At 35.3% G+C, this 22,418-nt stretch overlaps 1 protein-coding gene and 1 long non-coding RNA gene across 18 annotated transcripts in view; one reads left to right on the top strand and one right to left on the bottom strand.

Annotated features, from left to right (window-relative positions):
- LOC110352810 (uncharacterized) overlaps nt 1-9,687 on the top strand; it is a 105,559-nt gene extending 95,872 nt beyond the window's left edge. Inside the window, exon 21 of the long non-coding RNA XR_011812369.1 lies at nt 9,560-9,687. This is a non-coding gene — a long non-coding RNA (uncharacterized lncRNA). The remainder of the gene's footprint in view (nt 1-9,559) is intronic.
- Nucleotides 527-22,418, bottom strand: part of CDH11 (cadherin 11) — a 364,445-nt gene continuing 342,553 nt past the window's right edge. For all 17 annotated transcript variants that reach the window (XM_072044020.1, XM_072044014.1, XM_072044025.1 and 14 more), the window contains 11 exons: nt 20,730-21,124; nt 19,135-19,429; nt 18,253-18,372; nt 17,612-17,779; nt 14,482-14,669; nt 12,774-13,027; nt 11,638-11,774; nt 11,302-11,423; nt 10,372-10,489; nt 4,480-4,731; nt 527-3,431 (listed from right to left, as the gene is read on the bottom strand). In XM_072044020.1, the coding sequence (XP_071900121.1) occupies nt 2,935-3,431; nt 4,480-4,731; nt 10,372-10,489; nt 11,302-11,423; nt 11,638-11,774; nt 12,774-13,027; nt 14,482-14,669; nt 17,612-17,779; nt 18,253-18,372; nt 19,135-19,429; nt 20,730-20,957 (2,379 nt within the window). In that variant the 5' untranslated portion in view covers nt 20,958-21,124 and the 3' untranslated portion in view covers nt 527-2,934. The remainder of the gene's footprint in view (nt 3,432-4,479; nt 4,732-10,371; nt 10,490-11,301; nt 11,424-11,637; nt 11,775-12,773; nt 13,028-14,481; nt 14,670-17,611; nt 17,780-18,252; nt 18,373-19,134; nt 19,430-20,729; nt 21,125-22,418) is intronic.

The following is a 22,418-nucleotide window of genomic DNA, read 5'->3' on the forward strand; positions in this document are numbered from 1 at the left end:
TGCACAGTTGTGCTGATCCTCCTATTAATTACTGTTTGCCTTCAAACCCACTGGAGTTACAGTGAATCTCTCTGTGGCCTTCCATGGATGTGAGGCTCAGTCCTTCCCTGAGCTCAGGCAGACAGTGAGAGAGATTACCTTAAAGTAGCTCCTGCAAGTAAATCCCTTCCCAGGTCGCTCAGATCCTTGGGAGCACTGCTGCAAACTACAGCCCCAGCCTACAGTCTTCTCTAATTTCTGTTGGGGACTAACCCAGCACTGCTGTGCTGGGCTGATTTTTGCACTCAAATTATAAGCCTGAGACTCCAGCAACCACTGCTGTGAAGTTTAACACAAATAAATGCCCTGTCGTTCTGCCAAAACACACTGTTCATTGGGGTACTGCAGATGATACGTAATGAGTATAATTCCCAGCATTTCAGAGGTAGTGTTGGCTGAGATTAGCAAGACTAACTTAATAAAGCACTATCATAATTGCATATTCACTGGGAAAGGGAAAAATAATCAAATGAAAAAGGACAAAACCAGCAGGGAAAGAAAATTTATTTCCAAGCATCTACGAGAGTGCTACAAACAATAGAGACTAAAACTCAAAGCATTTAAAACTATTAAAAATGTAGTTGACAATGTCCTTCTTAAAAATCAAACATAAAAATGTAGAAAATGCAGTTATTAATTCTAAAACTTGCTCAATAGTGAAACAAAACCAGATAGCATCAATGAGGATGGAGTCCTACAAATGACTTTTTTTTTAACTTTATTTCGATTTGTTAATTTGTAAATTGATACTCATTTCATTTTTTAATGTTTATTTAAATTTATAATGGAGAAATGTGCAAATCTAGCAAAATATTCTTTGGATTATAAACAGAGAAAAAATCAACAACCAAAGAAATTTGAACCGAGTTAATAATAAACTATAGAATTATATAGAATGCATACAGCTATAATAAAGTGAAATATTACAATAAACATTGTAGAGCAAATCTGCTGATTTAACAAACTTTGCCTTATAAAACATAGGGGTATAATGGGACAAGTGAATATGTTATGATTATAGAGCTGAAACATCATTCATAATTTTAATGAATTAAATTTTAATCTAACTACACATATGGGGGTCTTCAGAAAAGCAATACACCAACAAATCAGATTTCCTCTCAGATCAAGCAGTTTGGTACTTGACTGCAAATGAAGGACAGGGTCTGTAAAATGAACAGTAGAAAAATGTATATCGCTTCTATTTATTGCCTCTTCCCATATTGCAGCTGCTGATCTCTGACCCTAAACAGCAAACTATATTAAATTTAGCACAACTACAGCTGTACACAATGCTGAAAATGTTGATGCACGGAACATATTCCAATCCCTTGCTCATTCTGAACTAATATAAAAAAAAGTTATAGATCATTTTTCGATTAAAAACATACATTACAAAGAACAACTCTGAAAGCACTCTGTATTTCTGTCATCACAAAATAAAATGTCTTCCTATCAGTGGACGATGCTATTCTAATACAGTAAACAAAAACAAAAAAATCAAAATAAAAGTAAGTGCCAGAATCTTAATTAATACTCAGGTAAGGTAATTGTCAGGTAGAACAGTCTTTAGGGAAATTATAGCTAAATTGGGTCAGATTTAAGTCTCTAAAACCCGCAGAAGCTTAGCACAGATATGGAAATCACAAGCCTGGAGTAAACTGTAAACACAGAGTGCTCCTGTCCACTTATAAAGTCATTTCTGAAACCTCTGGAATTCCTAAGATATAAGATAAATGCATATTACATGGGACATATTTAAAAGTATTACACTTAATTTAATCCAGAAAACACAGTCATATTATATGAAGATTATTACTGTGTTCTGGGAGCAGCCACAAGCTGTAGATAGAGAGGGTACAAAATGTTCACCAGACGTTACATTTTTTTTTAATCTAAAAAACATTTGTAAAATGTACTTGATTTTTAAATAATCACTTAACAAGGCAACAAACCAACTACAAACATATAATAAATAAGGCTATTAAAAGGTCACAACTGTAGTAAATTAGTCAGAACTATAAATGGGACATTAGAAACACTATGTTTTTCCTTATATGCTTAATAACCAGAACAAGAATTAAAAAAGAATCAGTTTATTTCAAAGTCTGCTTCTTATATTGAAGCACATATTAAAGCAACAGTACAATGTTCATAAAATATAAGTGTGATGCTGTAACATTTCTTACATGTCAGAATACTGATATTTGTATGTATACTAAAATAAGAATTTTAAAATTGTACAAATAGATACATTAAAAATGACATAGAAATAGGGCGCCTCCCACTGCAACAAGACAGAGTTTTTATATCTGGCACGTATTAGTTCAAGATGAAAGTATAAGCAAAAAGATTTACAAGAATCAGCAGTAACAAGTTTGATGCTCAAGAGACATAATAATTGTACATTGTACTGTACATACATCATATGGGTTTAAGCTGGCTGAATATTATATATTTCAAGTTTAAAAATGCACTACCATATAGAGTGTCCATAGTTTAAGGCGAAATTACAGCTCAGAACTGTTATCTTTTCTAATTTGTGGAAGCTTCTTTGACATAAAAGATTTAGATGTTCATAACACATAAAAGATTTCCCTTATTTGTAGGTTCACTTTTAGCATTTTCCTTCATTTAAATATTTTGTATTTCTTAAGTGGGTTTTTTTCCTCTAGTGAAGTTGGCAGCCAACTTCTGTATTTGCCTTTTGCAGGAAAAGGTACTTCACAGTATTTACCACTTTTATGTCCTTTTTTATCAAAGGAATCCTTTCTGTCAAACTTACATGTTTAAATGAGACTTTTCTTGATTTTTAAAAAAATACCTGCTTAAATTTCTTCTGGATTCTTCAGAACATCGGACACAGTTCTTAAGGCCAAATCTTAAACTTTATTGTTAAGAATCATCATCAAAAGTGTCTTTGGAGCCATACAAGTCTGCAAGTTTCTTAAATCGAGGTCCCCAGTTTTGTAGATAGTCGTAGTCCAAATCAGAATCTGTTGTCGCTGACTCTAACGAGCTAAGTGAACCAGCCACTGAGCCTCTTCCTTCATAGCCGTAGATCTGAATAGAGTCATACGGAGGAGCAGTTGGATCATTATCAGCTTCTTGTATTCTTGTGTTGATGAAATCATCAACATCAACACTATTGGGAGCTGGTCGAAGCCCTGGTCTTGGCATATACTGATACTCAGGTTTTATGTCTTTACGAGGAATAAATCCATTGATGCCATCAGGGTTCTGCAAAGTAGCTATGTCAAAAGCTTCAGTATCTTCTTCTCCTCCACCTTCATCATCATAAGTAATAATGTTCTCCCGGACATCTTCTTCTTCAAAAACAATCAGAGGTTCTTTTTTCTGCCTTTTCAGTGTTACAAACAACACTACAATGACTATAGGGGGGGAAAAAAAAAAAAAAAAAAAAAAGCAAGTTAGCCTGTACCTCAAACAGTAGCTGCTTTATAAATAAGATTACTGCCTTCACTGAAATCTCAGCTTTTAAGCAGCAGTTCAGCATGTATTTTTGCTAACATCTGCATTTTTAGAATATCCAGCTAAGCAAAAGCTATGATGTTTGTCCACACGAATTGAGCATACTGATTTGAGGGTTTCTCATTGGGCTGAAATCCACTGCTCATACTAATTGATCATTAATGCAAGACTTTAATTCAGGAAAAGCATTTGTGGGTCTCTAATGCAGCAGCACTGCCTGAGCTGCCCAATCACATCTCTGCCTGCAGCAAAACAAGGATCAATCTTTACTGTCCCCTGTATGCCCAAAGCTGAACTCTAATTCCATGTTCTGGGCATTTCCATTACAATGGAATTTTTCTGAAGTAACAGATGAAAATACATGCCTTTGTTGACGTGTTCCTTCTCACTGCAGATTTCTTTAAATTACTTAAAAATACATAATAAAATACTAAAAATTACTATGGACAAATTAAAACATTTTATGTAAATATTTTCAAATCATCAGGAAAAGCTTTATAGTGCTTTCTTAAAAGCAGGTCTTCTGAGCCCTTCATTTGTCTTCAACACAAGAGAAGTTAGAGGGAAATAGATGGCAGGAGCCATTAATCCTGGCTGACCTCAATAAGGAACCTGTCATCCAGGGAAGATCACAAAACTTAAAACTGTATGTCGTGACCTCCTTTAAACAGTGTCCCTGATTAACTGATATTAGGCCACAAAAGGACATTCTCTGAGCACACACAGACAAATTCTCTGGTGCTTTCTATTGCAGTTACCATATATTGCGTTTCAGCCTGCCAGATTAGTGCCACCTGTAAAAATAAATGCTATGAAATTAAGATTGACTTCTCCATCTTGGAGCCAAAGTTTTTTTTGCTTTTGGTGTTGTTGTGTTTTTTTTTGTTTGTTTGTTTGTTTTTTAATACAAACAAGTATAGAAGAAAAATAAGTATAGAACATTTTTACCTAACAAAATCACAATGCAAGCGAGAATGGCGATTAAAGCTCCCGTGCTCAATCCAGCATTGAGGATGTAGGCTTCGGCATTACAGGAGAGCAAGGAGCCATTGCTGTCGCAGCCGCAGACTCGAATGGTGAGGGTGTTGGTGCTGCTCATAGGGGGGAGTCCACCATCACTTATTACAATGGGAAGAAAGTACAAATCTTGCTTTTGGCGACTAAATCCTTCACGTCTAACAAGAACACTTGCTGTGTTATCTGTTTAAAGAAGGGAGATGGTCATTATCATTTTTTTCTCAAAGTTTTCATCTTAGCAAATATGGAAAAAATATATTTTGCCACAGTGGCCCCGATTTTTTTTTTTTTTAACATTTTAGAATGAAAAAACAACATGAACAAAGTATCACCTTCCTAATGACCCCAAAGCAATTACAGTATTTTGTTTCATTCATACCCCCCAATTTTAAGGGTGATGAAGGTAACACAAGGAACACAAAAACTGTCTCTCTTGGTTAGTACTTCTTAACATATATTGTTCTCTTTTCAAAGTATCTTACCATCCTTCATGTGCAAGTTCACCAATTACTTAAACACCACAAGGGAATATACTAACAGTAAACAAAGCAGTGATTATTGGACTCATAATGTTTATTATAAAACAGACATCATATAAACACTTGAATATTAGATATACCAGCTAAGGCAATGTAACACATTAACCATAAATACTAAACAGTGCATATGTCACCGAATGCCTACCCTGCAAACCGTTATCACAGAAAATGACAGTATTTTTTGCACCCCAGCAACTTTCTGGGAAAGTCACAATACTTCAACAACCGTTAGAATAACTGGGCCTTGGTATTGCTTGGTATAAGCAATTTAGAGAATTAAAGCCTTTAGCATAGGGGAAGAAAATGAATCCCCCTATTGACCTATTGCTCTTGGTGTCAGACCTGCTGGAATGGAAAACACCGACATGGCCTGTGTGAATGAGACTCCCACCAAAACGCAAATCCAGCGCTTACTGTGTATTAGCAGATCAGAGCTTCGGTGTTCATCTCTTTCAGTAAGATGCACTGAAGCAAGCAGCATTTTGGCAAAACCAGTTTTTCACCCAAACTCCTCCAAACCAGAATTCAGACAGCTCGACCATACATGCACAGGCTGTCGGGACACATTATGAATTATGTGGCCATGTACTGCATTACGGTGCCTGTCTAACACCATTTCCATTTGTTATCACTGAGCAGTTGCCTGCCTTGGGCTTCCTGGTCCAGGGCATCAAAACCAAGCATTCATCTCAGCACAGAAAGCTGTTTTGGATAGTCCTGGGGCAAAAGCATTTGAAAGGGAAGTGTGTGACGTGAAACACTGGGATGAGATGGCCAGGGCTTCCTGCTCCCAACCTTGACAGACAAAGACAAGGAAGCATGAACAGCATTGCTTTATTTGTGCTTCTTGTTTCTCAGTTCTCAGACTGAATCAAAGTTTATAAAATTGTAAACATCCCGAAGTAAGTAAAACAAAACAACCACATCTGTGGTTTTCAGACCTTCAAAAAGTTTATGACGATAATTTAATTCACACAACCTTTTCTGTTTTAAGAAAGTTCTTTACTTTTCACTATATAATGAAAAGAAAAAAAGAGAATAGAATGGTCCTTTTATCTACTAACAGAGGGCTATTCTCTTCCATTTTATTGCTGCCTTGGGGTACTGCAAAAGATTAATCATTTTCCTGTTGAAGAGTCAGCATAAATTCAAGAATTTAATAATGCAAACCATAAAACCTCTTTTAATGATCTAATCATTTTCCATGAAAATCTGTGAATAAATTATACCAAAAGTGAAGTGTTCTTGCCTTAATCACCCTTGCAGACAGTACCCCTGATGTAGGAGAAGGTCTGAAACAGTCCCCAGACTTGATGGACACAGATCAATTTATGGGATGAGAAGGATGCTTGTACTAGGGTCCTGTTTATTGAGACTCTCAACACTAGAAAATTTTGCAGATCACACCAGAATAGGATGAATTTTTTTAGGACTGTCTTAGATGCATTTGATACATGCAGAATTAATTCACCTCCCAATATCACTTCTGTTTTTTCGATGTGCCCTTTGTCTCCTTTCAAAGTCATTCTACCCTTCTAAATGTTTACATGCAACATTTCCCCAGCTAGGTTTTGTGGCACAATTTTTTGAAAGGATTTTAGTGTTTATCTGATAGGGGTCTTATTTTTGGACAGTAAGTTAATGGGCTCATGATGATTTTATATAAATAGAAGTGTAACATCTGATACCTATTAACCTAACAACAAATACCTGAACAAACATATATTGATACAGCATCAAATTAATCCAAAGGGTTTTCTAAAATGCATTTAATAATTCATTTCATCAACCTGAGAACAAGGATCTGCTCTATTAAATTAGAGTGCAGCAGGACAGACAACTCTTGTGCCGAAATAATATGAACATCACTAGAGGACTGAGATACAACTGCCTAGAGACTGTAAAGGCAAACTGGAAGGAAACATAAGCAGGTATTATCAAGTTATCAAGGTATTATAATCAAGTATTAGTATATTTAGTTTGTTGGTTACACATTTTTTGTATCATATTGCATGTTTCCTGAATTTTGGTAAATATTATTAATAGCTTAAATAGTATTCCTACTAGAAATAAGAAAAGGATGGAAAATTACTCAGTTATTATACAGTGTGGCCAATTATGTTATACTAAAGCTGAAAGTGATCCAATGGGTCATTTATTTGGTTTAAGTTGAGGTGATTTCTAAGTTAATATATACATATATTTTTAAAAGTAAAATCCAATCAATATTCCTGGCTAAAAATTAAAAAGGACTAACACGTCATTTAATTTCTTTTCTGTGTATGTTCACTTCTCACATTTAGAAAGAACATAATATCCACTAGAGAAAATAAAACTCTTTTACCTAGATAAAAGATAACATATAATCCTAGCTAATATTCTCATCCTCACTTTTTCATCATTTTCAAGTCCCAGGAGTATAACTATAATCCAGGTATAATGGCATATATTTTTTTAAGCCAAGAAGCAGAAGTTAAATGTCAATACCAACTTAAAACTATTACTTAACACGTATGGGAGCTACTTGACTGGCAGTCTTGAAGAACACAAAGACAGAAAGAAGAAAATATCTGTCTCAACACCATCCAGAAAATGCACATGCTCTCATTTTTCCAGCTATTATTGTCACTGATTTTAGTGGACTCATGAACTTAATTTCAGTCTTCATACAGCTCTGTCTTGCATATTTGAAAACATCACTACACCTCACTTTTGCCAGTGTGGTATGATGCATCCTTGTGCAGCATGCAAAAGTGAGGTGGTTGCAATACTTCCAGCAGTATTGGCTTTGTGCCTGGCCTCCACACAGGGTGAACCCAAGTAAAGGGCGTGTCAGTTTAGGACAGACAGGTCAGGATTTACAGCAGGAAATCCATCTGCTAAAAATCCATCTCTCTGTGGTGAAGTGCTATGAGCCTCCGCTGCTCTTTTGAAGCTCTGACTTCAATAGGAGTAAAATTGAACAGAGCCTGGGCAAACACAGTGCTGTTTACTTATGTGGTATAATGTAAGTAAACAGCGCAAAAGTAATTCGGTGTTTTATCACAGCATGTGATAAGCCATTATCTCATGCTTTCTACTGAAGATAGTCTCAGCTGAAAAACTTGGTAACACAGTAGGCTATTAATAGGATGTAGAATGTGATTACTTTTTTGGATTACTGCAATATGTGATTACTTTTAGGAGTTGGTAGAAAGAAACTCTATTAAATGATAATTATAGGACTGTATTCGCTTTAAAGTTCTGTAATAGACCCAAACATTGGAGTTTTCATTAACTGTTCTCCACAGTTAATAAAGCCATTTTTCTCTGAAACTAGTAATTCCCTCTGAAAGCAGTGGCATGGTATATAGACTGCTCAGATTTACAAATGAAAAAGAAACTTTAAATGATCATGTAAATTATTTGACTTGCCAATGATAGCACACTCTTTCTGAGAAGTTCTTTATATGGAAATAAACAGAATTTTAACTCTCTACAATATCATAACTTTTTTTTTTTAAATGAAACAACACAGAAATAGTTAAATTAACAACATGACTGCAGTAAGGATTGTACAAAAATGATAGAAAAAAACAGGATGTAAATGGATGGATTGCACTACACTATTTATTTTCTAAACAAAAATTTGTACAGGAAGATTCAACCCTTAAATACTGACTTGTTGAAATAACCTTTTCAGGTATCTAGGTCCAGTCACTACATTTGATGGACATCATCATTTCTATCACTGAACAGTTTTATCTGGGCTTTGTCATGAGAGAGAGAGAGAGAAAGATAGAAAGAGAAAGAGAGAAAGAGAGAATCTGCTGAATATGGAAATGAAAGATTAATCGAATTGGCTAGAGTCAGGCACCATAAGACCATTTGCCGGCAACTGTATCAAAGCATCTCAATTCTGATTTACGCATTCTCTGTTAGATTATACAATCTAATCCATTTTCAATTTAGAATGTTGACCAGAAAATATCTTGTGAGGAGAAATTTGACCTCAGGGTCTCAAGCAAAGAATTCATTTCTATTTACTTCTCTCTAAAATACATTCATCAGATTTTCAAAAATGGTGTTTTTCTTACTTCAAAGAGAATAAATATACTCTCTCCACTGGATCCTTTATGAATTGCTTATGTATGTACAAGTGTCAAGTACTAGGCAACAATATTACTTTGATCCTTCAAGAATTATGGAACTTTTGTTTAGGAATTCTGATGATAATTGCCCTCACTTCAGACATTGATGGCGATAGAAAGCATACCACAACATAACAATTGAGAGAAAAAAAGTTATTAGTGAAATTATGTATCTGGATTATGTTGCCTTTTGTACTTATGTCAATCTACAATAAATCATTATTTAAACCAGTTCAACTGAGTTCTACATTTCAGAAAACAGTTGTTTCCTTCACACATTAAAGCTTGCTATTTAAAACCAGTTCTTTAGAAGCTGAAACTGTATTTTTTTTCCCTGTACAGGAAAACAACAAATGAACATTGAACATAAATGCCATACTGATTATCACTAAATAAACAGAATAAATATTTATAATGGCTGAATCTGTATTCCTCCCCCCCCCCGATTCCTCAACATCTGGTAAGTCAGGTTCAATGATGTTATAATGTTAGAATATCTAATAAATTTTAGCTTTCATCTATGCTTGTTTGTTTTGTTACTAAAATTTCTTACCTCTTATGATGCTCATTCTGACTGCAAGACTGTATTGTATTTCATTAACAGAAAATTGGCAAAGGGACCGGGATACCCATACACTGCGATATACCCGCCCTGGATTTCTGTTTCACAGCAGAAATTTCCTACAAAGGTTTAGTTTCACAGTGACTTCTTTCCACTAGGACATCCAAAAACCAGCAAACAGATTTAGGTGAAAAAATACAAGCAACATAATAATTTATCCTTCCCTCACTAATTTTAGATTAGGAAGTAGTTTTGTTTCAATCAAGGAGACCTGCTAATTAAATTTAGTGAACATTTTTCTCAATGTTTTTTATCCTCTTCCTGGGTGATAAAATGGCAGTGGATTTTCATGTAGGGTATTATTATGTAATTTTAAATATGTATTCAAGAAAAAAAGGTTAATAAGCATTACACTACTCCAAGAACATTCCTGTATTTCAGCTGTACTTTTTCTGCCTTCCTTCCCTAAATCTCTAGAAAACAGGCACTCTGTCAAAATTAATGAAAATGCTGTTGCATGACATTAAGTTGGCCATTAGTTTTCTTTTGTCATTTCTTTGGACACTATTATAGAGGGAACCTTCATACAAACCTCTGTTGTCTCTGAGTGTAAAATTTGGATTATGAATAATTTCAGGTGGTAAACTGAAGATAAATCTTGGTCCATTGGCGGAGTCATCCTTGTCATCAGCACTAATTGTAATAAATTGCTGTAAAAGAAAAGTAGTTTGTAAGCAAACAGCTCCTTCTCTGGATACATCACATATAGACAGCATTCTGAGAAATCATTCGAATACAAAGAATTACAAAGTCAGAGGAAATAGCTGAAAACACCAATATATCTCAACAAATGTATGCAATTATAAACATAGTGCAGACTCAAAGCTAGAAAGGCAATCTTTATTTAATATTACATTTAATCAACGCAGGATTATAGATGTAAAAGTATAGACACACCTAGATACACATTCTTATATACAGACCTGTGCTAATGATAACTTAGTAGGCTAAATAACATTTTGCAGAAAATTCAGCAGCTCACAATGTCTCTTCCAAACTGCTACACCAAATCAAAAAGTGCAGGTAGTGTATAGTGCTTTATTTCCACCTGATGCTCTCCCTTTTCCTCACAGATTGTTCGGGGATAAATCTGTAAACTACACCATACAAGCACTGTACTGTCGTTCTTCTTGTAAGATGCTGAGTATTTCTTAATATCCAAACCAAGCTCACAACTGAGAAAGTTGTTCCCAACCAGCTCTGTTGCCCATGTACTGGTGGATACTTACAGCCAACATCATTCACATTCAATACACAAAGCACTCTATTGCTATCTGTTGATAGCAATACAAAATAAAAACACAGGAAAAGTACACACAGGATGAGTGCTTTAGGCATTTTGGACAAAATTTAAAAATAAACGTTCAGTTGCTGCTATTTATTCAAGCTTTCAACACAGAACTGGGCTAACACCCTACAGTAAGAAATTCAAATGTGGTGAAGGTGAAGCACACAGGCTTACCTGATTGCTTCGAGCATTCTCACAGACAAATGCTTCATAGGCTGCCGCAAATTTGGGGGCATTGTCATTGACATCAACAACCTTAATTGCAACCGGAACTTTGGCTTCCTGGTGTTGTTTGTCTATGGGTGTAAACAAAACCAGAATGAAATGGAAGCAGGAAGATCCCTCAAAACAAACAAAATCATAGCAAAAACTGTATTAATTGTATGCAAGTGAAAAAGAAATACGCTAAGGTATTTCTGTTAGGATTTACTGCAACATACCAATTTGAGTCAATTGGAAGACAACAGAATTTATAAAATTGGTAACAAAATAATTCAGTGAAATACTTACGAACTTCAACTGCAAAGACAGAGATATTATGCCAAGCAATTTCTTCCCTATCCAAAGCTTTTATTGTCTTGATGTTGCCATCATCTGCATTAATAGTAAAATATCTTTCAAGGTCAGTGTGACGATCAATTGAATACCTAAAGATTGAAAGTCGGTCATTAGGTAAAAAAAGATTTAGCAGTTTCATGCATCCTTTTTTTTTTTTTTTTAACATTATGATTTTTAAATAACTGTAAGCAGTACCCTTAATATTATTTTGAATGTAATGATAAATGGTTCTTTTAAAAGGATGTTCACTAGGTTCAATTCTACATTTAGAAAAAATATTGTCAGGATGCTAGTAGTAAGTGAAAATTATTGTTCTTTGAAGTCTCTATATTAAAGCCCCCTGATTTGATTTTTTTTTACATTCTTCTCTTACAAAATATGATTACAATATCTACAGATATAGTTATGTTTTTATCTGTTTCATATTAATGACAAAGATCTTTAAAGTCTTCTGATCTTTGGATTACTCAAAATGTTAGTCGATCATACTAGCTTATTAAATATTATCTATTACCTACACATGTCCACAGTTTCATGCACCTCTGATTTTCATCTTTACCATGCAATTCTCCAAAATGTTAACTATACCCACAAAATGGTGTTTTATAATTTAAGTTACACTGAGAACATGACAAAAAAAAAAAAGTACCCTAATAGAAGACTACCCAATATAACTGCAGAAAGTAGGTGTGTATATGTAGTTTTCATAAGAAATTAATGCTTTGCATTTATCTATAATAGTCTGTAAGGCACTGTACGGACTCCTATCTTTTGAGAAAGTGATAATAAAATAAGATATTTTTAAGAAGGATAAGATATAGAATAGAATCTAATTCAGATGTCCTCAGGTATATTTTAGGTAGGCACAGCTGTGGTACACTTACAGGACTTTCTGATACAGACTTTGAGAAAAGAGTACCTTATGGAATAAGGCATAAAAGCAATGCTGTATGGTTACACTTAGTAATATTCTATGTAAATTAGGAATATTACTGTCTGCGGTCTATTATGCTATCTTAATAATTTGTATAACAATACTAAAAGCTTACCATGCTTAGAAAGAAACAGCCTGCTCTAATGAAGCATACCTTATAGCACTGTTTGCAGCATCAGGGTCTTTGGCATGTACTTTTCCAACCACAGTGCCAGATGCTGCATTTTCTTGTACTTCAAAAATATAACTTGGTTTTAAAAATACAGGTGGTTCATCAGCATCTTCCACTGTAATCTTAACTGTTACTGTGTCCTTGAATGGTCCATTGCTGATGAACTTCGGATCGATATGTACGTTGGCTGCCTCTACTTTCAGACTGTAGGACTTTTTGGTTTCAAAATCTAAAAGCTGTGAGAAACAAGAAAATAACGTATTCATTCAACAGAGTTAGCAAAACTAGTGTAAAAGCAGTCAACAGTCTCCTAGTATTCAATAACATAAAACAAATGTGAGCATATCTGTCAACAAGCTTGGACTGAAATGTGTGTATTTAAAAACAAAAAGACTGAAATAGAAGGAGCTACATTCTATGTATGGAGCAGCATAAGAAGGCACTCAAAATATCAAGACGAGTCTATGCCTTGCTCTTTGCTTCCTGCATCTCTCAGGAAATCATCTTTACTGGGAAAATTACCCTTTCCTTTGTGCAGCCTTCCACATAGCACGGAAGAGGAATGGATAGGAAAGGGGTCAGGCTTGGACTATCCCAAGCTGTCAGGCATTCCTTTAGAGATATGGATATGGACAAAGTGAAGTTAATTTTTTTGAAGTAGTAGAGGAAATACAAAGATGGCTTGCAGTTCTTTGATTTCTGTAGTTCTTTCCATCCCTAGATCTCATGTCACTTTACAAAGTGGAGGTGAAATAATGCCAGCTAGGTCCTTTAGAGAGCCTGATCCAAGACACAGCATATCTGCATTGTCATCAATGTGAAATGGCTGCAGTGTTGCAGCATTGGTCACCTCAAAATGATCGTGCCTCTAAATACCCGAGAAACAGGTGCCAACCACAATTCACAAAGTAGGCTAACAACATAAAGCGAATGCAGGCAGTGACAGTATGCCCGCATTTTAAAATGCACATGACATACATTCCCACTTCTAGAACAAGCACAGTAGTTGAACCACAGGATAATTTTGATTAGAGGAGATCTCTGGGTCTCCTCCAGAGAGACTGCCCCAATTTACAGAGCAGGGCTAACTTATAAGTTAGGGTGCCCTGGCCTTCTGGTTTGACTTTTGAATATCTCCAAAGGAGATGAATAAAAAGATATGAATATTCCATGATTTCTAAATTATAATTTAATAACACTTTTAAAAATCATATTGATGTATGAAATCACCTTAGTATTTCTGCTGCTTTTGGCATAGCCTGTGACTCCTTCAGAACAGTATTTTGGACAATGCACAGCTGAGGAATTCAAACTATAGGGCATGAGGCTGTTCAGACTGAACATAAAGCAACAGTGAATGTCTGCTACTTATCAGCACTAGGCAAAACTTCATTAACAATGAAGCTGATGGCATTGTATTTTACCGTGACTTTTTATTATGAATTCATTTAGTTTGTGCAATTAATCCACTGTACAGTTTTTATGTAACTCTTCTTGGTTATTTTCTTCCATTCCAATTCAGCTAATGGGGAAATGGAATATTAAGAGTTAATCACAGCTTTAGAAACAAATTAAGTGAAATTGCATTTACTGATATTTTAGCTTAGGTGATAATCCATTACTACCACATACTCTGTCAGAAACAAAGAATACTGCACTTTGGTAGGTTTGAAAGGACAGTACTACTCACCTTCTTAAGCTTTACAACACCTTCCTGAGTCTCATAGTCTGTTGTAATTTCAAACATATCCACTCCATCTCCATCAATGATGCTGTAAGCTACTAAGCCATTTTCTCCAATGTCCGGATCTTTGGCCTTCACTCTTCCTACTTCCTCTCCAGGAACAGCTGCTTCTGACACTGACATCTGGTACACACCTGGCAGAAGAAAAAAAAAAAAGACATTTGCCTTAAGTATGCAGTCTGCTCTCCAGTTGTAAATTTACTCATTTAACTTATAAATTCCAAGTAACCACAGTAATTTTTTACACTTTGAAATTCCCTGAGGGAATGGTATGGTATAAAGAGCTCTGAGAAGGCATCTGTGAAATCTTAAAACACATTGCTAATCTATATAAAATTACCTCTTCATTGATGTTTTACATAACATCTGTATACCTGTCTGTTCTGGGAGGGGTTAAAAAGACAATTGATTAGTCAGAATAAAGAAATTGTTGTGACATCATCAAGGTTATAATTCATATCAAAGATGTTACTAAAAAAATTGAAGGAAAATTGTTTCATACAGCTCACAGTATGACATTCAGTTCTGTACTTGTGAAGTGTTTCTGCCTATTTATTCAGTAGCCACAAATTACATAATATGAATTGGATAGACCTGACTGCTATACTGCCTAAAGAATAAAACTGCTGCTTTATATGACTTTAATTTGGAGTATGAATGCATTGTCGTAGTGATTATTACGATTTACCACAACAGAGAATAGATGTATATACCAATTTGTGTAGGATTCCATATTTAAAAAGGTTTTACCTCATCAAACTTAAAAGGGAAAACCATCCCCACACATCCCATAGTTGTGGTGCCACACATTTCTGTTTGTGTATTAAGGATACTAGAGGAGACCAATACTCTTTCTGGATAAATCTCTTACCAACAGTTGTCCTTTAGGGACTACTGCTTCCTGGACCTTCCCAACCTACCACAGCGTTCACATAACATAACCTGTTCTAAACCTACAAATCTATATCAGCATTTTCTGCCATTTCGTCAATATTAGTACAAACACCAAAACAGCACGAGAAAATAAAATAATCTGATTTATCCTCCTCTCCATAATTGTTCTTTGTTGCTACAGTAGCACTCTAGGAACATCCGGAGACTTACACCAGGCAGGTCTTGGCTCATTACCCATAAAAACAATTGGCACATGTCATGGAAATAGGCCATTAACTCCTGTCACAAAGAATCCAAAATTTAAGCACATAACTCATTAAGGGTTTGAGCAATGAACAAAACAAAAAGAAAAAAAAAAAAGGTAAAAAAATTTGCATTTGGCTATTCATATAAACTGGTCAAACCCTGGTTTTGTTACAAAGCACTCCCAATTAAGGTTTTAAAATTAGGGGCAAATGATTAAGTCAAATAACTGATAGCTCACATTTCTGAACACTGATTTAAATATTCTCCCAAAACAGATTTATTTTTTTTTAAACTCGGTAAAATGACTAGAATTTGCTGAGAAAAATAAGAAAAATACATAATTTGATGGAGTTACTGAGCAAAAATACCATGTAGCGGGGTCCCAGGTTATGACTGGATTAAAAAGATATGTTTGTGAAATGTGTAGAACCTGACTTTTTTTTTTTTTTTTTTTTTTTTTTTTTTTTTTTTTAGGATTTAACACTTTTCTGTTGGAACGGTAGAAAATGCTAACAGATTTTTACATTTACGGACTGGCTATGTCATTTAAGCTCTGGCTTGAGGGTCCAGGAAACTGCAGCATGGGCAGAGAGCCATGTTCACATCCAGGATGTATCAGTGTTGTACGGATGCTCAGAGGGGAAGTAGGGTGGGGTAGGATGGTGCATACGCTGCACTCCAAAACAATCCCATGCAGAGATGAAATGTAGGACAGCTGTGTGGGTCCATTAATATACTTCCCCCAACTGTGAAGACTGAATCTGTTAATGTCATCCCTGACTAATTTTGTGCATGAAAAATAAATAGCACAGGTATTGAAATAGACTTATTTGACCACCAGCAATATACGTCAACCATCAATTTCAACATGTAATTGTACCAAATTGGTTTTATTGCCATGATAAATATAAAGCATAAGGAACTTCCAGTCATAACTTTTATCCTTACTGACATGCATCATTCCCTGAGAGTGTTTAGAGAAATAAAGGATGAAGCATCAACACTGAAAATGAAAGGCTACGTGAAATTAAAAAATGATGCTCATTCAAGGGTCTGTTAAAGACCCGAAAGGACATAATCAGGAGCTGTTAATACGCTGTACAACACTTCTGTCAAGGGCCCAAAAAGCAAGACTCTTGGACATAATGTAAGAACTTATATAAGAACATAATGTAGATCTCCTTTCCTTTGTCCATCTTCATCAATAAACAAAATGGATTACTGAAAGGCTTGAGGTTAGGCCACTTGGAGACTTCTTTCAAACATGGGTAACCTTTACTGCTTTCTGCTGCACACACACTATGAGAATACAATTTACTGGATCTCTCTCCACAACAGAAGAATCTGTTCCTATATAAAACATGTAGGAATTTTGTTTTAACCTCCTCCTATTTCCCCACAAAAATTACTTAATATTCTCATGGTCTGAGCAGAGAAGTAAACACACTTTGATTTTTAAAAGTCTTTTACATCCACACTGTAATTATGAAAATGGGAAAGGCAGTAAACCAGCTTAGCCCAGAACTGCTGCAGGGGAGGTACGTCTTCTAGTACAGGGTTGCTTGAACTGTCCCAGAAAATGACACTTCTTTTTCCATTAACAGAGAAGTCCACACTAGAAGTCCATCACTCCCTGATCACATCACAGGTATATTTCTAATATAACATGGTCCAACAGTGTTAAAAATGAAGTATAGAGTTAGGAATCTTTGAAATCCAATTTTAACATTAAAAAATGGCTCATTGCAACACAAAGTAAATCACCCAGATACTGAAGTTCTATATGTTATTAGCAAAAATGTGTAAATAATATTTGTCTATTCCTATGTGTGCTGTGATAATCCATCAGTTACTGATTTTTGAAGTTTTGAATATGTCTGATGCTATGCAAATATGGGTATTAGTAGTATATGTGATTAAGGACTGTGTTACTTACTTTGTGGGAACTTTGGTGGGTTGTCATTGACATCTGTAAGTGTAATTGTCACTTTGGTTGTCCCTGAGAGGCCTCCCATGTGTCCTCCCATATCTTTTGCCTGTATTACAACATGATACTCTTCCTTAGCTTCTCTGTCCATATTTGGAAGGGCAGTTCGAATAATTCCTATAAATACAAAGAAAATATGTCACATATGAATTTTCACATGTTCGCATCATGAAAAACAGGACAGTGTTTTTTTAACATGCATTAAAATGCAGAAATATTTGCAATAATGTTCCAGATTATCTTTCCTCTATGCTGTGCATGACACTATGCAAGCAAACTAGCCCAAATATTTAGAATAGTTGGGCAACGAGCTGCACCAGAAAATTACAGTTCAGCACAGAAACTGTTATTTCTATCATACCATATCCTACCACAAAAGATAGAAACGTCTTTCTAGTGTAGTGTACCAAGAAGTTCTACCAAATGCCAGGGGAACAACCTGCTAAGCAGCTTAGCTACCATCAAGAGAGAACAAAGGAAGCTTTGCTCAAACACACCAGCACATGTACTGCCTTGGTCAATATATTTAATTCTTCATTTTAATGGATTCCAGTTATGAGGTCCTACTCAAATAAACTGGTCAATAATACCTGTTTGAGCTTCCACCGAGAAGTACGGCTGACCTTCAAGAATACTGTAAACCAGTTTGGCACTGTTCCCATACGTAGGATCATCAGCATCTGAAGCTGTTACCTGAATAACAGATGTACCTAAAGATGGAAAGCAAAGACAGAGGAAATACAAACAGAAGCAAATGTGTCTGTAAGAACCAAGGAGAGATACTTTCAGTATGGCTACATCTTTTTTTTTTTCCAGGTTTGGTAAACGAAAAAATTCACTTAGCAATTTATACATGACAGAATAAATTTACACAATCCACAAAGATTTGTCACCAACTGTGATGTGGATTAATGTTCTAAACACTGAAGGTATAAAAGTCAGCAGTCACTCTGTATCATTATGCTTTTTTTTTTCCCCTCAACAGTGTATAGCACTATATTCCTTTTGTCATTAGACAGCCAAACAACAGTTTTCTTTTTACATTTTCCCCAAAAAGTGTCAGAGAAATCATTCCTGTAGAAATCTCTGTGATAGACACTAGCTCAAACAAGACATAAAAATGGAATAAATAGTGAGTCAATAACTCCCTAGCTTTACTACACAGCTCAGCCAAAGGAATGATCTTGATGTTTACCCCAGAGTATTCACACGCCATAAATTCTAGGGGACCCTCATGCTCCTTCCTAGGAGGAAACAGATGTGTTCTAGGAGCAATCTAAAGACACCTCAACCATGACAGTAGCTGAACAAGCTTTGATTTGGTCAGCAAATTAGATAAATTGACTGAGTCACTGACTGAGCTTGAAGTAAAATTTACCTCCCAAAATTCTAGAATTATATTAAGCCAAGAAGTACTGACAATGCAACATCCTCAAAAAACAGGGACTGAAAGTGCATTTATGAGTACTCACCTACATTTGATCTCTCTGGCACATTGGCATGGTAGTTCTCATGAAGGAACTCGGGCGGGTTGTCATTTATATCTTGAACTTTAACAATAAATTCAGAGGGTGGTTCCAAAGGTCTGTTAGTGTTCCTGTCTACAGCTTGTGCCGTGAGAGTGTACTGAGCTCTCTCCTCTCGGTCCAGTGTCTTTGTTGCATGGATGTTTCCTGATTTGTCATCAATAACAAAAATGATGCCTGCTCCTTCACCTGAGAGAATGTATTTAATGTTTCCATCTCCAGAATCAATATCTGAGTGAAGCTACAAAAAGAGAAACAAATATACTTTAACAAGATAGCATAAATATTGTTTACAAAAAAAAAAAAAAAGGAAAAAGAAAAAGAAAAAACATGAAATTAGTATAATTTCACAGTTTTCTAAAATCTTGTCTTACACTAGGCAATGATCCATACACGAGCCCATGTTATGAACTTCTGCCCTGCATTCAGACACTGCCTGCATAGAGTTGCATGCTACCACACAGAGTGCAACTGAGACTCGAGCTTTGAGATTTAAGAAAGAAAATACGTGAGAAGATAGTTGTAACAGGATCCTTATTTAAATGAAGTTGGAAGAAAGAGCTTTACAGAGTTTTTACAAAGATTTTGTACTTTTCACACTAATCAGATTCTGCAAAATGTAGAATTCTGTGTAAAAAAAGTTAATTGACAGATGGGATGTAACAAATGAGCCAATTGCTGATTGCCAACTAGCTTTTAATTGCAACTTCTTTGTTACAAAAAAAGTAACAAGTCCTTACTGAATTATCTTACTTTCACAATTGTACACTTCAGTTTGATGAATGAGGGAAATATTGAACCAAATTATGGATTTATTGATTTTATGTTTACGTCTACAAATTGTATGCTTTTAACCATCTTTCAAACAAGAATACCCAGAATGGTGTTTGGTGTCACCGACCCAGTTCTCCATTCTTCATGTTGGCATTAAGTCAGCACAGTTCAGCTGACTTGTTATAAACTGGTAAATATGCCTTAAAAAAAAAAATATATATATATATACACACACACACACACACAGGTAATCAGTTACTGTTAGATAGTAACAGAAAAAAAGACCAGCCCAGGATGTGTGTATATACAAAAGCACACACAGATATATATCTTCTACTATATACATACCTACCCCTTGTATACTTAATTTTACTGATAACTTCAAAGTGAAAGGATGAAGAGAGATCTTTTGAGCTGTACACTTTTACTGAGCTGCTGGGTTAGACATTACACTTTTAATTACTCATTTTAAAGAGAATGATACTAGATATTCTTGGGACATACTGCTGTTCAAGTGATTGCTATGGTCTTAAATATACATTCATTCAAACACTGCTGAGGTCAACAAAAAAACCTTGTATTCACTTAGGTAGTTTTTGATTAGCTCCTTAATTGAACTACAATAACATGATTAATTTTAGGTAAATAATTAGCTGCTGAAGAAAGAGCTAATGCAACAGAAAAGCAATGGCAGGAAAAAGAACAATTCACAAAATAATAATATTAATTAATGATTATTAATCAGTGAATGAAAAACAAATTCTTACCCTTCCCACTAGTACAGGATCTGGTCCCGTGTACTCTTCTATAACAAAGAACTGATTCCACACCCAGCCTCTTTTTGAACGATGAAGAATCTGTCCTTCTTTTCCTTTTTCATGGTGACCATGAAGCGATGGCCTTGTGTGGTTCAGTTTTTCAGTAGTTACGGCATGGCTGTAATACAGCATGCCCAGGCAGATAAGAGCGGCATGTAAACAGTTGTCCTCCTTCATTTTTGGTTATTTTGTAGGCACAGGAGTATTCGAGAATCTACCCCTTCCACCTTGGAAGTCAAAAAGTTTGGGCCACGTAATAGTTTCAGATAAAATGTTCTGCACATAGGTTGCAACCACACATTGAATGCATCACTTTAATGCTCTGCAGCTTCCCAACTTAATTCCTGAAAGAAAGTAAAATGGACAAAAATGTCAATTCTTTTATGTCTCTGGGGTGCAAAATTTCTTTATCAAGCAAAACAGAATCAGAACTAACTTGGAGCATTTTGAGATAATAATATTAAAATATAAAAATGATTATGAAATGATTTTGAATACTAAGTAACGAGCATAGTTGGTGCTTTGGTACATGTAACTACCGCCTTATAAAATCCTTGGACTTGCTGGTTAGGGCACTCATTTGGAAGTTGAATTATATTCCCTCATGATCCTTCCAAATGGACTTAGCCCAAGATGTGAGATGACTGTAGAAATACCTAATTTATATCTAAGCCTTCTTAGGAGCTTAGATATAAGCCTTAGATATAAGACGTTAAGCCATAGGTTTAGATATAAGACAGATACCAAGATACTTGCTTATCAAGAGTGGAATATTTCTACACATGCCTGCAAAAAGGCCTTGGTTTGACCAACAGATTTTCATGCCAAAAATAAATGCCTGGGGGTTTCAAGGCAGGAGCAGTGGCTGACCGGACTCTGAGGACCTAAATTTTGGACTTAGGTCCTTGGAGTAGCCTTTCCAATCCCCCTGAGGATCAATTCATCAAATCAAAAAAGCAGCACTGATTGCCAGTTCTTCTGTCTTTGTTCTAGTGATGATAAACGCCATAAACTAGCACAAACATATTTAGATACTTTTGATAACATAGCAATTGATGTGGCTATTTACTTCTGTTTTCCCTGTGGCATAAATGACCAGAATTACATGGATTGCTTATTTTCTAATATTTCTAATAATACTAGGTCAGAATTAATATTTGAAGTAGCAATTGAGTAATAGAGTGAAACCTGAGCTAAGGTCTACAACTCCATCAGTTAACAGTCTATCTTAAAGGCTACTTTGACTTATCACTTGGGTTTCCAACATCAATTCTTCAATCTTCACAGAGTAGCTAATTTTTACTAGGTCCCTAGGGTGTTTTGTTTCATTTTTCAGTGTAATTCATTTTATTCTTCTGCCACACACTAATAAAATACTCCATGTTATATTCATACAGGCATATGTATAAATTGCTACCATCTTCTTTAAAACAGAATCATTTTTCATGAGAAATAAGAAGGTACTTGTAGCAAAGAAAATGTGAATATAGGGAAAAAGCTTCAACCTACATCACTACCTATAACTCCAGCAACAAATAAACATCTCACTAGTAACCAGCCCACTCATCTTGGGAAGTCTTTCTTAAATCCTGAGCAGTCACGTCTTCCAGTCCACGTTCCTTTGCATAGCTACGTAAC

Source organism: Anas platyrhynchos, chromosome 12, assembly GCF_047663525.1.
Source record: "Anas platyrhynchos isolate ZD024472 breed Pekin duck chromosome 12, IASCAAS_PekinDuck_T2T, whole genome shotgun sequence".
NCBI classification, from domain to species: Eukaryota; Metazoa; Chordata; class Aves; order Anseriformes; family Anatidae; genus Anas; species Anas platyrhynchos.